Source organism: Suncus etruscus, chromosome 5, assembly GCF_024139225.1.
Source record: "Suncus etruscus isolate mSunEtr1 chromosome 5, mSunEtr1.pri.cur, whole genome shotgun sequence".
NCBI lineage: Eukaryota > Metazoa > Chordata > Mammalia > Eulipotyphla > Soricidae > Suncus > Suncus etruscus.
In genome coordinates, this window is record NC_064852.1 from 32,059,710 (window position 1) to 32,078,039 (window position 18,330).

The 18,330-nt window shown below is 38.6% G+C and overlaps 1 protein-coding gene across 1 annotated transcript in view; it reads right to left on the bottom strand.

The window, feature by feature from the left end:
* Positions 1 to 5,023: 5,023 nt before the first annotated feature.
* DARS1 (aspartyl-tRNA synthetase 1) overlaps positions 5,024 to 18,330 on the bottom strand; it is a 52,781-nt gene continuing 39,474 nt past the window's right edge. Inside the window, 7 exon segments of the mRNA XM_049773757.1 lie at positions 5,024 to 6,021; positions 8,696 to 8,767; positions 8,957 to 9,068; positions 10,824 to 10,904; positions 13,824 to 13,866; positions 16,385 to 16,467; positions 16,469 to 16,530. Coding sequence (XP_049629714.1) covers positions 5,930 to 6,021; positions 8,696 to 8,767; positions 8,957 to 9,068; positions 10,824 to 10,904; positions 13,824 to 13,866; positions 16,385 to 16,467; positions 16,469 to 16,530 — 545 coding nt within the window. The 3' untranslated portion in view covers positions 5,024 to 5,929.

The following is an 18,330-nucleotide window of genomic DNA, read 5'->3' on the forward strand; positions in this document are numbered from 1 at the left end:
GTTGGTTAAGTAAAGGCAAAGGGACAAGGGTACTAGCTCAGGGACCTTGCATGTGCAATGACCCAAGACTAAATTCTTCCTCAGAATGCCTGACCTCGAGCACCAAACACTGACAGGTATAGTTCTAAAGTACCCTAATCATCCGGTACCCTAAAGTATCCTGGTGGCCTAGCAGAGTGAATTAAAACAGACTAATAAAATATTGTCCTTACATTTCACTAGTATCAGTTAGGAGACTATAACTACAGCCTTAAATAAACCCAGGCGACTCCATGGACTAGACTATTGTTTTTGTTTTGCCCTGGTGCTCAAATACTGAGCTTCATAAAATGAGGAATATACTTTACCTTTGAACTATGTCTATCTCTGGGCAAAATTAATAGTCCAAACACCCATGTTTTGCATGTATGAGGCAGGTTCAGTTCCAGGCATTCTGAGCACTGTAGGGAGTGCCTTGCAAGCACAGACTGAGAATATCCCAGGTGTGGCCCAAATTTCCCTGCTACCTCCTACCCCCCCCCAAAAAAATTCTAGGGTATATGAAATACATCTTTTTTTTTGGGGGGGGGGTCACACCCCCGGCAGTGCTCAGGGGTTACTCCTGGCTCTATGCTCAGAAATCGCTCCTGGAAGGCTCGGGGGGACCACATGGGGTGCCGGGGATTTGAACCACCGTCCTTCTGCATCTAAGGCAAATGCCTTACCGCTGTGCTATCTCTCCAGCCCCATAAAATGCATCTTAATAAAGCTAAAATTCACACCTATATTCATTGCAGCAGTATTTACAATAGCCAGACTCTGGAAACAACCAAGATGCCCTTCAACAGATAAATGGCTAAAGAAATTGTTGGTACATATACACACAATGGAATATTATGCAGCCATCAAGAGAGATAGTCCATGACATTATTTTTTACATGGATGGGCATAGAATCTATTATGTTGAGTGAAATAAGTCAGAGGGAGAAAGATAGACACAGAATAGTGTTTACTCATCTATGGGCTTAGTTTTTTGTTTTTTGGGTCACATCAGAAATTGCTCCAGAGAGGAGAGGGGAGAGGAGAGAGACCATGGGGACCTACTGCAGCAGGTCTCTGGGTTCGACAGCCGGAGCACAGATTCCTGGAGCATGGCAGTTGACATCTATGGGCAGGACAGGCATTTAGAAAATTTCTCCCACTCTTTGACCGTATATTACTTGAAGGGATTGCAGCTGAGACTATAACCAAAGGAGGCATTATGCTTCCAGAAAAATCTCAAGGCAAAGGTATTGCAAGCTACAATGGGTTTGATGTTGGATTGGGCTCCAAAGGGAAGAGAGGAGAGATTCAACCTGTTAGTGTAAAAGTTGGAGACAAAGGTCTTCTACCAGAATATGGAGGCACCAAAGTGTACTAGATGATAAGGATTATTACTTGTTTAGAGATGGGGTCATTCTTGGAAAGCATGTAAACTGAAAATATGACGATTGAGAGTGGCAGTCAAGATAGTACAGTGGGTTGTGGCCGTTTGCCCGTTTGCTCGAGAGCTGATCTAGGAAGAAAGGTGGGTTCAAATCCTGATATCCCATATGGTCCCTGGTGCCTGCTGGGAGTGGATTTCTGAGCAGAAAGCCAGGTGTAACCCCCACCCCCCCCCCCCCCCAAATACAACCAAAAAAAACAAAAACAACAAGAGGAAATGGCATCCCTGAAGTTGCCCCATTCCATTGAAGTACTGAAATCTTTCATCATCGTAAATACTTTCCATGTCTCTTTTTATAATAAACTAATGATATCCAAACTAAAAAAAACAAAAAAACTATCTTAAACTCTGCAACCAGCTCCAAACTAATTAACTATCAATCCAAATCACATAAGCTGAGTGAGGGAAGCCAGGTGTCAATAATGGGGGCAAATAAGTTCCTCTGTGGCAAGGGATCTAGTGTTTTGGGGTGCATTACCCTGGCTGGTACATAGCAATATTAGAAAATCTTTTAGGCAAGGGAGAAAAATAAATACTAAATGAATGCCTACATTTGTAAAACCAGCAGACTATCTTTGGAATGAGTAAAGGAATTAAGTAAAGTAGCAAGGGAAATAATCTTTTTTTTTTTTTTGGTTTTTGGGCCACACCCAGTAACGCTAAGGGGTTTACCTCTGGCTATTCGCTCAGAAGTTGCTCCTGGCTTGGGGACCATATGGGATGCAAGGCAGGCACCTTACCTCTAGCGCCACCCGCCCGGCTCCTGGAAATAATCTTAAAAACATTACTTGTGGCTCAAAAAAACATTAAAATGATTATTTTAAATGATCACGATAGGGCTGGAGAGATAGCCATGGAGGTAAGGCATTTGCATTGCATGCAGGATAGTGGTTCAAATCCGGCATCGGTCCCCATGCCTGCCAAAGGTGATTTTTGAGTGTAGAGACAGAACACCTGAGCGCTGCTGGGGTGTGACCCAAAAACCAAAATAAATAATCACAATAGCTATGACCAGGCATCTTAAGTTAAAGGGGTATGTAAATTGAGAGAATTTTTTTTTCCCCAAGAAGAATTTTTTTAAGACCAGAATACTGCTAGGGCATAGCATGCCTGGTAAACAATAATGGGCAACAAAATAAGTTTAAATGCTATACATATTCTGCCCAAAACCTGTTACACATGTTTTAATAATGAAGATGTAAACTAATTTTGTTGTAACAAGCTTAGACCAATTTTATCAAAAACATTTCCCTTAGTTAGATATACAGCTTCATTTAACATTTGAAAGTTAATTTGAAAAGCCAAGTACTTCGCTCCAAACCAGTTTCCTGTGTAGCACAGAAGTAGCTTGACACATACCATGTATTGTTATGGAAGAGACTGAAGACCTACCTAATTTATTCTGTCATTTCCTGATGCCATGCATTTGGCAAAATCTTGTTGGCAAAAAGCAGTCATACTGCATCTTGCAACTCATCTTCCTGAAATGCTCTTATATTCACCTGTTTCCACATTAAAAACAATGGTAAAAATGGTGGTGACTATCTCTCCAATTTCAATTTATAGAGAATGGTCTTGCCAGCAGCATTCAATCCAACCACAAAATGTGCATCTGCTTCTTGCCGAAGAGGGGAGAGAAAAGTGAAGAGATTGTGAGGCCCATGGTGGTAGTGGCACATGGGGCATCCATGGCCTCTCCTTTCACATTCCCTGCATACAGTGCAAAGGTATGGGAGCTGAGGAAGAGTGCAGCAAAAAATGGCTCGAGACCTGATGTGTTGGACAAGGTTCCAGAACACGAAGTAGCAGGGCAGCTCCAGCTTTTACCATTAAGACTTTGACAGTGTCACATCACACAGCAGCCACAGCCACTCTGTTGGTGGCCTGGCCCTCCAACACACACAAAATCTCTGCAAATCATATCTTTGACAAAATATCCAGGACACAGGCCCGGAGAGATAGCACAGCAGTGTTTGCCTTGCAAGCAGCCTATCCAGGACCAAGGTGGTTGGTTCGAACTGCCCGGTGTCCCGTATGGTCCCCCGTGCCTGCCACAGAGCTGTTTCTGAGCAGACAGCCAGGAGTAACCCCTGAGCACTGCCGGGTGTGAACACAGCAAAGCACTTATAGCAATAAATAATCCTATTAAAAAATGGGGAGAGCTGCTCCACAGACAGTTCCTCAAAGCAGATATACAGATGGCCAGGAGGTGCCTATTATAAAGTGTTTATCTTCACTTGTTAGGCAACATCACACACAAAATTTGGCCTATGTTAAAGAATGGAGTAGGTGAATGGATACATGCTATACATTACTAAAACAAAAAATACCCCACCAGGGTTGGTGAGAACATTGAGAAATAGGAAATCAACATTCACTGTTGGTGGGACTGCTATCTGGTTCAGTTTGCATGAAATAACAGTACAGAGATTTAAAAAAAAAAATTAAAAATAGAATTACCACATGGCCAATTAGTCCATTCCTTTCTGGGCTTCTTTTCCAAGCACACAAAAACATTATTTTGAAAAGATATAAACACATTTATTTACAATAACAAAGATCCAATGACAGATGAGTGGCTAAAGAAACTGGTATACATATTCATAATAGAATATGACTGTGCTATTGAATGAAATCTTGCCTTTTACACTGACTTGGATGGAACTAACTATAAGGTACTATATTAAACAAAGTAAGTTAAGAGGGAGAAAGTTAAGTGCTAGATCATTTCATTTATATGGTCCACAGAAACAGGGGATGGGGTGAGTACCTTGATGGGAATGTTGTACTGAAATGATGCAAGCATGAAGCTTTATATGCAAGCTATAAAGCTATAACAGCATTATACTTTTTTTTTTTTTTTTTTTTTTGGTTTTTGGGTCATACCCGGCAGCACTCAGGAGTACTCCTGGCTCTATGTTAGAAATCGCTCCTGGCAGGCTCAGGGGACCATAGGGGATGTCAGGATTAGAACCACCGTCCTTCTGTGTCTAAGGCAAATGCCTTACTGCTGTGCCATCTCTCCAGCCCCCATTATAACATTTTAATACATATAGGAAAATTTTTTAATCCAATTTTTTTTGGTTTTTGGGTCACACCTGGCAGCGCTCAGGGGTTACTCCTGGGTCTATGCTCAGAAATCACTCTTGGCAGGCACAGGGGACCATATGGGATGCTGGGATTTGAACCACCGACCTTCCACATGCAAGACAAACACCTTACCCTCATGCTATCTCTCCGGCCCCAATCCAATATATATATATTTTTTTGTTTTGTTTTTTCGGGCCACACCCGTTTGATGCTCAGAGGTTGCTCCTGGCTAAGCGCTCAGAAATTGCCTCTGGCTTGGGGGACCATATGGGACGCCGGGGGATCAAACTGCGGTCCTTCCTTGGCTAGCGCTTGCAAGGCAGACACCTTACCTCTAGCACCACCTCGCCGGCCCCTCAATCCAATATTTTTAAAAAAGTGTTCAATCTAAACTTACTGTGCCCTAATTATAGCCAGTTTAAATAAGAAGTAATAAAATCAGACCATCAAATTACAGAAAGACCATAATTAGATTTAAAGTTTTATTTGAAATTTATTTAAAATTCAACAATACAATATTATATCAAATATTTTCTAGCATTATTTTAACTTGCTTTACATGATTCCCTGGGCATAAATTTTAAGAACTATTACTTTCTGCCTAACCTGCCAATAATATACCACTTAAACATTAACCATCTCAGATATTTCCTTAAAACTATTCTTTGTTGCTGTTTTTTGTTTTTGGGTCACCTCTGGTGTGCTCAGAGGCTACTCCTGGTTCTGCACTCAAGAATTACTCCTGATGCAGCTTTGGGGACCAATTGTGATGCCAGGGATTGTATCCAAGTAAGCACCATGTGCAAGGCAAGTGCCCTACCACTGTACTATCACATCAGTCCCCTTTAAAACTATTCTTACAGCAACATCAGAATTTTAAAAAATAAGCTCAAGTACTGAAATTGTATAACAATATTATAGTCACTATAATATAGAAAAGAAAAATCTAGTGCATCTTACTGTTCAAAATTATTAACATTTATTATTGTAACATAATATAGATGTTTATGTAGCCATATGAATTTTTCATTAAAATGTTCAACTTCCTACTGAACTTGTCTAAAGTTATAAAAAGCTTCTTTATTTGGGTTTTGGGCCAAACCCATGAATGATCAGGGTTACTCCTCTCTGCACTCAGGAGTTATTCTAGCTGTGCCCAGGGGACTGTAAGGTCAGATGTGTGCAAGGCAAAGCCTTATTACCTTATTACAGTTGCTTCAGCACAAATTCTTTTCTTTCAAAGTATCCTATACTGCATAAATCCATAAGTAATTATGGCACTTCAGATAAGACATTTATGCCTTTGCATATTTAAAATTCCTAAAGTATAGCCTGATCAATAGCAAGTTAGTAGAAAGTATAAAACGCAAGGCTTTAAGGTGTGAGTCGTTTGGGATCACGGGGAAACATTGAAGTTTGACGAATGTTGTGCAATCCCAAAAACAGCATGGTTACTCGTTCCAATCCTAAGGAAAACAAAATAAACATTAATTTTTTTTGTTTTGGGCTATACCTCATAGTGCCTCAGAACTTACTACTGGCTTGTTGCTCAGAGATCACTCAAGGAAATGTTTGGGGACCATAAGTGGTACTGGGAATCAAACCTGGGTCAGCTGTTTGCAAAGAAAACAACTTACCCTCTACACTACTTTCTGGTTCCTCAAAAAATATCTTATAGAACAAGTGTTAAATTTTGGCATTTCGGTTCGAATCCGAGTCACGGCACCAATAAAGAAAAAAAAAAGAAAGAAAGGAAAAAAAAATTTTTGGCATTTATTTTGGTATTTGGACCACACCAGGAGATATTTATGGGCAACTTCCGGTCTCAAACTCAATTTACCTGGGGGCCGCGGGAGGCAAAGTTGGGGTGATCCTTGAGTGTAAAGTCAGTAGTAAGCCTTGAACATTGGGGGGGTATGACCCAAACAACTAAAACAAAACAAAACAAAAAAAGATTCCCTAGGGCAGGGCCACAAAATGTTGTAGGAGGGTGGAAAATGGCGCGAGTTTGAGACCCCTGGTAGATCTTAAGAGCTGACTCCTGAGTGCAGAGCCATGAATAAGCCTGAGCAGTCAGGTGTGGCCTCTCAAACCAGTGGGTGGGCTGGAGAGATAGTACAAATACATGATCCTCTGAGCACAAGCCAGGAGTGTCACCAAAACAAACAAATGAGCAAATAAAAACCCTGTGGAACAGAGTTCCACAGAACCCTGTATTACAGTACCACTAATTTATTAAAAAAAAAAAAAAAACCCTCAGCATATCCAATTTCCCCCTTAAGCATTACAAAAATTAATGATTTTGATAGCTATGCAAGCATTCTTTTTCATGATTAACATTCATTTCAATCAGACAAGTCTGCATCATATTATAGAAAATATCCAAAATTCTTAGAGAAAGTAGCTCAGTGCTTTCCATTAAAACTTAACTATATTTACTATAGCATTGTTTATATAATATAAAGAAAAACTGGTTAAAAAATACCCTAACATGTTCAACAGAAAGCTGATTAACAAGAATGTATGCAATTTTCTTTGCTTGATTCTGTGTAGCGGTAAAAGAAAAAAAAAGCTCAAGTATATTCAACATTTAGCAAACAAATAGATTCCCCCCAACAAACGAAGACTTCAACAAAATTATACATTCAGAGACCGAAGAGACAATACAGTGGGGAAGGCGCTTGTGTTGCATGTGGCAGACCTATATTCTATCCCTGGCATCCCAAATGGTACCCTGAGCTTACCAGGAAAGCAAAGAGCCAATAGTAAGCCCTGAGCAAGTTGACAGTGACTCCAAAACAAAACAAAAAAAATCTTCGATACATTTAAAGTTTAAAGACATAGACACCTGAAGGTCCAGTTACTACTTCTAGAATCTTACTCTAGAAGAATTATTATAAGTCAATGAAATATTTCATCAAAAAACATTTGGTAGCAATGTGAATTACTAGAGTGAAAACTTATTTCAGAATAATTTCTTAAATTTGAGTTTTGGGCCACACTTGGCAGTGCTCAGGGGTTACTCCTGACAGGCTCAGGGACTATAAAGAATGCCAGAGATTGAATATGGGTCAGCCACGTGCAAAGCAAATTCTCTACTCGCTGGGCTATCGCTCCAGTCCCTATAGAAAAAACTGTGTTTTGGGCTAATCAATAAAATCAAGGATACAGATTTATTCAATCTATAAGATATTTTACTTCTTTTGTTGTTTTGGGGCCACACCCAGCAATACTCAGGAGTTACTCCTGACTTTTCAACTAGGATTACTCCTAGAGGGTTCAGGAAATAATATGGGATGTCAAAGATTAACCCAGATCTATAGATCTACCTCCAGATAAATACCCATAATTAAAAAAAATATATATAATATATATATTTGGCAACAAGCTGGCTGTGCTCAGAGCTTATTCCAGGCTCCTATGCTCGGGATCTATTCATGGCAGTAGCTGGGGGACCATATCGGGTACCGAGAAATTGAAACCAGGTTAGCTACCAAGTAAGGCAGAAGCACCCTACCCACTGCTACTATCAATCTGGCTCTTGACTGGGATATTTAAAACTACATAATACCGTGGTTGAATTGTTTATGGACCTAATTTTTATTCTACACTGCAACTCATTTTGAGAATCCTTGACAGACAGAGATATAGTTTCAATCAGTTTGGCACATTCATAGAGGTGGAAGCCTGGCTTTGATACCTGGCACTGTAAGAAGCCACAACCAGAGTGAGTCCTGACCCACAGAATGGGGAATAGGCCACCACCTTCAAAAGTAAAAAAATTTTGCAACGCCAATTTGCATTTATATTTACATTTATGAACTTATTTTGCAATAAAGAAATATTATACATGGGGCCAAGAAGATAGTCAAGCAGGTAGGGTAATTGCCTTGCATGTGGCCAACCTGGGTTTGAGCCTCAACATCCCATATGGTCTCATGAGCCTTGTTAGGGGTAACTGCTGAGTGAAGAGCTAGGAGAAAGCTCTGAGCAATCAAGTGTGGCCCCCTCAAATTGAAATATATATAAAATTTATTTTTTGGATTCAAATAGTGAAAAAAATATAGTTAGAGTTGTACTAAACACTTTGCCAAATGAAATCTGGGTTGAAAACATTATCACAGATTGAGGAAATATTACCAATGCCTCCACCACCATGAGGAGGTGCTCCAAAGCGGAAGGAATCAATATATGCTTTAATTTTCTCCAAATCTAAAAAAAAAAAAAAAAAAAGATTTTATTATTTTCTTTATCTTTAAAGTTATTCAAGAACTTAATCAAGAAAATAGTCAAGAAGATAAAAATAAATGACTCAAAACTCTTTAAAAGGTTTAAAAAGGTTTAATAAGTATTGAGTTTAGAATACATATTACTCTCCTAAGTATATTCAGGTTGCCTTACCAATCCATGATGTAAGGCTCTCCTCTGTTGAGCAGCTGGGGCTCATTGTATCCTTGAGCTCCGAGAGTATTTCTTCTCCTCTCATGAACATATCATAAGAGTTGGATTGTTTCTGCAAAGAAAAGAAATAAAAACCTTACCAACTTCTATGGTAAGTGGCTATCATCCCCTTCCCATTACATCTACTGGGGGGCGTGGGGCATAGAGAAGTTCATTTCTTCCTATGAATAATGAAACCGAATCTGGTTCTATGAAATGTAATTTATTTCATTGAAACAGGATTAAAGTAGTCTAGGGTTTCAATAATTTCTTCCTTGCCTCAGGATTTCAAGCTCCCCTTTTTCTATACCTTCCAATAGCATGTCAGAACACCTTACCTATTTTTTAGTTAGTCGCTGACTCTTCACTTCATCATCGAAGATATTGTAAAGTATGAATGATTCCAAATGAGTCAGTTTTATACTTTATAGTATCTTCAAAGTAGAACCAATTTAAATCACGAACAGAGGATAGTCCTGTTTTTAATTTGGAGAGAAGGGCTTTTTAAAAGAATGTTAACTTGAAGCATCAACTCACCACAGCTTAAATTGTGCTCCATCAAATTGTATCCTACTTTTCCATTGTCTTCAATAAAGTAATGTTTTTCAACATGTATTTCTGGGACTAATAGCTTAGTATTTACGATTTGTTAGAAATGTAAAATTCTCAAACTTCAGCCCAGAGGAAATAAGATCGATAGGATTTAACCCAATTTGGGTTAAATTTAACAATTTTAATCACACATGGTTCTGTGCACTCAAAAGTTTGAGAACTACTGCAACAGAAAAACAACAAAAGAAAACAAGATATTACTCTAAATTAACCCCCTAGACAAATTGCGAAAATCTTCTTTTTTTTTTGCCACACCCAGTGGTTATCAGGGTGTTTTTCAGGGTTATCCTGCATTCAGGAATCACTCCTGGTGGGCATGGGGAAATCTGGAGAATGCTGGCAATAGACACCCTGGGTTAGCCACCTGCAAGGCTGACCTCACTATCTCTTTGGCCCAAACAGTGAGTTCTTAGTTCAAGATAAAGAGATAAACTTTGCTGAAGTCTATAAACCCCAAAACTACTTATTTTTATTTTTAAATATTTCTAATATATCTTCAAAAAATGACACATGAAAATAATTTTTAAGACAGGATTTGGGGGAATGGTTTCCTAGAACATTCAAATTTCACAATACCATTGTTTTTTTGCTTGTTAATTTGTTTTGGTTTTGGGGTCACAGCCAGAAGTGCTCCAGGCTAACTCCTGGCTCTGAATTCAGGGATCAATCTGTCGGGGCTCAAGAGACCATATGTGGTGCCAAAGATCAAACCTTGGCTATTCATAAACAAGGAATCACCCTATCCACTTAACTTATCACTCTGGCCCCTTGTCTTTTGTTTTGGGATCACACCCAGCATGATTATGGTAGCTTAGCCTGGGAGAACATCTGTGGTATTGGGTATTGAACCTGGACTGACCGAAGGCAAAGCAAGTACCGGCCTCCTTACAATCTCTCTAGTCTTCACATTATATTTTACCTAAATAACAGAATCTAACAGTAGTATACAAATGTAAAAAGTGTAAATTACTCTTGAAAACCATTATTTTCACTGTACAAATTTTTTGCCATATTCCTACCATTGCACTCAGGGATTACTCCTGGAGGAGTTAGGAAATCATACGGGGTGACTAGAATTGAACCCAGGTCAGCTACATGCAAGGCAAATGCCTTATCCACAGTGCTGTATCTGTGGCCCCTTATTTTACAACTTGACACAGTAATAACACACTTTGCTTCTTCCCCAATATAAATTATTTAAAATCAAATTACTTACAGGATTTTTTGGGTCAGGCATAGTATAGAAAGGTCTTACAGCCAATGGATATTTATCAAGAACATAGAAATCTGTATCATACTACGAAAAGAAATACAAATAAAATTAGATTTTAAAAGTATAGTAAAGGAAGGCTAACATTGTGAAAATTGTCTTTCGCTATATAGTATATCTTTGTCCTGACAAATAATAAACCATTCTATACTATATAGACACACATGCACACGTTTAGACATACAAATATAGGATGAACATTTTGGTAAGTGTCTGTTTCTATCTATAAAAGATTTTTTCTTTGTGGGGGGCAGGGTTTGTTGTGGCGCTTCAGGGGTTACTTCCTGGCTCTGCGCTCAGAGAAGGTTGCTCCTGGCAGGCTCAGGAGATTATATGGGATGTCAGGAATTAAACCTGAGTCCGTTTCTTGGGTTGGCTGCATGCAAGGCAAATGCCCTAACTGCTATGCTATCACTCTGGTGCCCTGTAATAAGATTTTTTTTCTATTTTTTTCCATTTTTGGGGGGGAGTCACACTGGAAGTGTGCTCAGGGGTTACTCTGGCTCTATGCTAAGAAATCATTTCCTGCAGAACTTGAAACCTAATACTGGATGCTGGATTCCGAACTATCCGGTCTTTCTGCATGCAAGGCAAACACCCTACCTCCATGCTTATCTCTCCGGCTCAAGATTTATTTTTATTAATGCACTCATAGGCTTCAGAGTCAACTCCTGGTGATATCCGCCAGTCAAGCCAGAAGATTCAATGTTCAGTTTAGTGATTCAGTACTGCTCAAACCTAGCAGTGCTTGGGGCCACCAGGGCCTCCCTGTGCTGGTGATATCTCTGGTGCCGAAATCAACTTGAGTCCCTGTGTATATAAGGCATGTGCCCCTGACCACTGAGCCAGCTCCCATTCACTCTTACCCTGAACCTCCTGAATATATCTCTATATCTCTATATCTCTCTCTCTATCTCTCTCTCTCTCTCTCTCTCTCTCTCTCTCTCTCTTTCTTATCTATCTATTTATCTATCTATCTATCTATCTATCTATATTATCTATCTATTTTCTATTATCTATCTTATCTATCTCTTGATAGAGGTTCAGGGTCAGGGTCACAGGTTTAGGTTTTTGGATCTATCTATCTCTCTATCTCTCTATCTATATCTATCTATCTCTGATAGAGGTTCAGGGTCACAGGTTTAGGTTTTTGGGTCACACAACCCGGCAGCGCTCAGGGTTACTCCTGGCTCTATGCTCAGATACTCGCTCCTGGCAGACTCAGGGGATCACATGGGTTGCTGAGGGATTAGAACCACTGTCCTTTTTGCAAGCAAGGCAAATGCCACTACCTTCCATGCTATCTCTCCGACTCTCCTCTTTACAGATATATTTAATAACCATTTTTGGTTGAATTATTCTAAATTTGTTGAGCTTTATTGACAACTATATTAATTTACATTAAGAGAAAGAAAAAACCTGACATTTAATAAATATTCAGCTTCAAAAAACCTGGTTTTTCTCAGTTGCTTAAGCTTTTTTATTTAGGTATCAAAATTTGGTAAATTCCTTCAAAAGAAAAACTGTAATGATGGGCCCGGAGAGATAGCACACAGCGGTGTTTGCCTTGCAAGCAGCCGATCCAGGACCAAAGGTGGTATGGTTCGAATCCCGGTGTCCCATATGGTCCCCCCGTGCCTGCCAGGAGCTATTTCTGAGCAGACAGCCAGGAGTAACCCCTGAGCACCTCAGTGGGTGTGGCCCAAAAAACCAAAAAAAAAAAAAAAAAAAGAAAAACTGTATTGAAAATAAGTAAATTTAGTATAAAATTTAATATTATATAGAATACTTAGCATATATAACCTATATTTAATGGGAAAGAAATCAATTATATTACTCCTGTTTGGAAAGTTAACATTTTTGTGAAAACTGGAGAAACAGACGAATGTCAACAAAATTGACAAAATAGAGGGTCGGAGAGATAGCACAGTGGCATTTGCCCTTGCAAGCAGCCGATCTCAGGACCAAAGGTGGTTGGTTCAATCCCGGTGTCCTATATGGTCCCCCCGTGCCTGCAGGAGCTATTTCTGAGCAGACAGCGCAAGAGTAACCCCTGAGCACCACCGGGTGTGGCCCCAAAACAAAACAAAACAAAAAATTGACAAATGGAACTGGCTCTGCTGAAAGCAGCAAATTCTTACTGGACAGTTTAGCTAATAAGTTTGAAATATAACCAGAAGAATGAATCGAGAAATATTGTTCATTTAATTACACAATTATCTTTATTTCTTTAAAGATCACCCACAGTTTATATTTTTGTTAGATATTTAGAAAATGAGACAATATAGCAGTTTTTGTCTAGTCACATTCAAGTCCCAAGAGAAAGCAAATTTTAAGTATTCCAGAGCATCTAGTTACTTTATAAATAAGTCTGATAAACATGCACAGATAGAAATACCTTCCACAAAACTTAGTATACAAATCAAATATCAAGTTGATCAAAGATGAGCAAACCAGACTGTAGATTTATTGTTTGCTTGATTTTGTGAGGCCACACCCAGCTGTGTTCAGGGCTGAGGCCTTGGTTCCTGGTACTCAGGAATCACTCCTGGTGGGCTTAGGGGAACATAGGATGTCGGAGACTGAACCTAAACTGGTTACATGCAAGGCAAGAGCCATGGTTGCTATACTACCTGTCTGGCCATGACTGCATATTTATTTTTTCTAATAAAAAATATGAAATATAGGAGCCAGTGAGGTGGCGCTAGAGGTAAGATATCTACCTTGCAAGCGCTAGCCAAGGAAGGACCACGGTTCGATCCCCCAGCGTCCCATATGGTCCCCCCCAAGCCAGGGGCGATTTCTGAGCGCTTAGCCAGGAATAACCCCTGAGCATCAAACAGGTGTGGCCCGAAAAATCAAAAAAAAAATATATATATTCCTTCTTTCTATTTATTATAGGAGACATTTCAGTTTAAAGAAAATTAACACTTAGGAGACTCTTACCTTTTCCTTTACCAAACGACCCAACAGCTTCTCATTTGGTGTACTGAAAGAGAATCGTGAAATCATGTTTGTTTTTTGGTTTTGGTTTTTGGGCCACAGCCGATGACACTCAGCCAGGTTTCTCCTGGCTATGTGTTCAACAATCACTCCTGGCTTGGGGGATCATATGGGACGCCATAGAATCGAACTGGTTTGTCATATGTTGCGCATGCAAGTTGAACGCCCTACTGCTTGCGCCACTACTCCAGCCCCAAAATCATGTGTATGATGATCAAACAACAGTTATAAATTAATAAGATTCTAATATGATTATAAATTAATAAGGCTAAAAATCTGACCCAAATAGAGTCATCTCTTTAAAAAAAAAAAGGCAATTATGGGCAGGAGTGATAGCACAGGCGGTAGGGTGCGTATTACTTTGCACTTGGCTGACCCCGGATGGAGCCTTGGTTCAATTACCCCGGCATCCCATATCGGTCCCCCAAGCCAGGAGCGATTTCTGAGTGCACAGCCAGGAGTAATCCCTGAGTGTCACTGGGTGTGGCCCCCCCACAAAGGCAAGCATTTCTAAAAATTACCATAAATGATTCTGATAGTCATTTAGTGTCTAGAGGGGGGCCATTCCAGTTATAATCATGTTTTTGGAAGGGGTTTCATATCTAGCAGTATTTTGAGGTACTCTCAACTCTGTATTTAGATAGTATTTAGACAGATAGCTCCTGGAAATGCTTAGGGACCATGGAGAGGTCTCCCATCTGCAAAAAAAGCATGCATCAGCACTTTGAACTATCTCCCCCACACATCAGTAAAAATCGTAACAGAACTCAAGAATTCACTGATTAGAAATAACATGCTTGAAATAATTTCTCTACAATAAAATAAAAGCTTTAATATACCAATTACTGGCTAATTTTTGTCATTAAATGGTTCCATTTCAAGATTATTTATTTTTGCTTATTTTTTGGGGGGGGGAGGAGGCACTCCCAACAATGCTCAGGGGTTACTTCTGGTCTTGCACTGAGGAATTTACACTCAGCAGTGTTTGAGGGACCATATGAGCATGCTGGATCAAACCCAGATTGACCATATGCAAGGCGCATAACCCTACCGCCGCTATACTACCTCTCCAGCCACCTTTTGCCCTAATTTTCTAACGAAGACTTAGTAAGATTCAGAATTTCCATGTAAATGCAATCATGCAATCATGGAGCCAGGGGAGCTAGTTTTATGGGTTTACATTAAATGGAAGAGGCCCTGGGCCACCATATTTAATCAAGCACCCACCCAGAATCACCCTAAAGCACTGGTATGTGTGACCCACACTAAAGGGAAAGAAAAAAAAAAGAAGAAAAGAATTGTGTTTCTATAAACCAATTAAGCTTCTATAGTTAAGTGTCTGTCACTTTTAATCCTCGTGCAATTTTAAGAATTATTTACAAAACGCACAAGGGAATAGTACCAACCTTAAAAATATTTATAGAATTTATTGCTTGCTCGTTAAGATGTCACTGAACAACGTAGGGTTTGAGTTGCATAATATTTTTTGTTTTTCTTTTTTCTTTTGATTTTGGGCTACACCTGGCAGTACCTCAGAGATTACTCCTGGCTCTATGCCCAGAATCACTCCTGGCAGGCTCAGCGGAAACATATGGGATGCTGGGGAAAGAACCCAGGTTGGCCACATGTAAGGCAAACCGCCCTACCCCACTGTACAGCCCTAAGATTGTTTAAAAAGAAAAACAGAGTTTTAGTAAACTATTTTTCAAAAAGTTCTACACCCCAACAATAACCAACCCATTTACTTCCTATACCCATTATTGTGATGGCTTAAATATTTAACTTAAAAAACCTTGAATAAAATTATTAAAGTAATTTTCAACCTTGATTAAACTGCACACTTTGTGTCAAAATTATCAGTTGTAAATTTTGAATTTAAATATCATACTACATAAAAAAAACCCCATGAAATTTAGAAATTTTAGAAATTCTAACAATGTTATGCCTTAATTCTAAAACAAATGGATCAGTCTGCTTTATACTTCCTCTAATATTACTAGAAAATAAAAATTGGTAAAGTTCTCTCTCTCTCTCTCTATATATATATTTTTTTTTTTTAAATTTATTTGGGTCACACCCAGCAGCGCTCAGGGTTTACTCCTGGCTCTATGCTCAGATATTGTTCATGGCAAGCTCGGGGGGACAATATAGGATGCCAGAGATCAAATCCAGGTCCAACCAGGGTCGGCCCACATACAAGACAAACAGCCTACCACTGTGCTATTGTGCTATTGCTCTGGGTCCTCAGTTCTTATTATGTTTTAAATCAGACACAAATAGAAGGGAGGGACACAAAAATGGTATTTATTAAAAAAAAACAAACAAAAAAACACTGAAGTTTACTTACATGTAATTTTCATTAAATACAATGTTCTATTTCAGTAATATAAAAATTACTCTAGATAACAAAAGTAGTGAAACTAAAGTTATTTCAACGTATATTTCATTATTTTTTTTCATACTTCAAGCCCAATTACTAGTGTTTTAAAAATCAAAAGACAAACCTGAGATCTTCTTCATCTCCTATTTCAATTCCAGCTTCTCTAAGCATAGCCAATGCTTCACAATACTCGAGTCTTAAAGTTGGGTTCCAAAAATTTGAATGGCTCACACGGGAAACTGTTTATACACTGTTTGGATTTCGTTGAAACCTGTTTAGCACAATGATTTAGTTAATAAAAATGTGAAATATATATGTTCTCCACAAGGGCGTCACTATGACAACAAACCATAAATCATTCTTGAATCACAATATGCACCAGGAAAGTGCGAACAAGAAATGAAAGAATGGAATTTTAATACTTTAAATATTAATACCATTTGCCCAGTCTCATGAGTCTGTCACCACTAGGGGCATTAAAGGATTAAGAAAGACTTTCTATATAAATTCTAATGGTTAAAATTAGGTACTATGAGGTTCAACTTGTAAGGCATTTAAGAAATCTAACCCTTTTAATCCTTAACATTGTTATAAGAAAGACTAAATTAATGAATAACTTGCTTTTTATCTTCTCCCATTTCCATTATACTGTAAGTTTGTTATAGGGGGGGACAGACAATTTATTTCCCAATGGCATAATTACAATAATGTAGTGTCTACCCTCTAACAGTATGTATAAGACAAATTACTGCAATGAAGGATGCTCATTTATTACGAATTGCAAAAGCAATTATAAATGAATTGAAAATATATTTGTTTATATGAAACAGTATTAAAACAGTGTCAACTTCCTGATAAATCTTAAAAACCCTCAATGGGAGGGTAATAATGTTTTAGCTTTATAACAGAAGGATTAAAAGACCCTACTAACAGATTTTTGTTTTGGGGCCACATCTAACAGTGCTCAGGGATCACTCATGGTGGGGCTTGGGGTGGCAGGTTGAAATCTATGTTGGTTTGGGTGCAAGGCATGATCTCTAACTTGCAGTACTATCTCTCCCGTCTCACTAATAATAGATTTTAAAATTAAACATGCTTTAGTTTTTCTTTTTTATATTAATCCCACTTCAATATTTATCAATGGCAGTACAAAAAATGTATGCATTCTTCTACAAGAGATAAATACTAATGGCAAACATGAATGGAACCATTTTACAAATCAAGTGAGATGATTTGGAAACCTGGAATTACAAAAAGGACAGAAAGCAAATTTCTTTTTAATTATAATTTTTTTCGTTTTTGTTTTGGTGGTGCTTTGCGAGTAAGTCAGGAATGCTGCTACCTCTGGCTCTATGCTCAGGATTCTACCTACTTTGACATTTCTATGTTTTTTATTTCCTCCAGTGTGTAAACATTAAGCACTAATATAAGATTTTCTGAATGACCTTACCCTTGCTAGGTAACAATTGTATATGAATTAAAATTCCTAAGCACAGAAAATATCTAATAGATTTTTAATAAAAGTTGTCAATTCACTTAGGTCCAAATAAGTTAAAGTGTCCCTTCAGGTTACAATAAAGTCTATAAGTCTTTGTGGACTTATTCGTGTATATAATTAATAAAACTGATATAAGAATTAAACCATCTTGACATAGGGTCTTAATTCACATACCTTGCAGTAAATATTAGAAGACTAAGTAGTGGCTGAAGGAACTTTTATTTTCTAAGGTAAATGACAATAATATACTCATGTAGGGGCTGGAGAGAATAAGCATGGAGGTAAGGCAGTTTGCCTTTCATGCAAGAGGTCATCGGTTCCGAAAGTTCCAACGTCCCATATGGTCCCCTTGTGCCTGCCAGGAGCAACTTCTGAGCATGGAGCCAGGAGGTAACCCTGAGCACTGCCGGGTGTGACCCAAAACAAAAAAAAAAAAAAAAATATACTCATTAAAATAGATAGAGGTGGGATGAATAGATCAGTCTAGTGAGTACGGTCTAGTGGTCTAGTGAGTACGGTGTTTTGTTTGAGCTCCACACCAAAAACAAACAAAACAGATTAAGCCTGCAGAG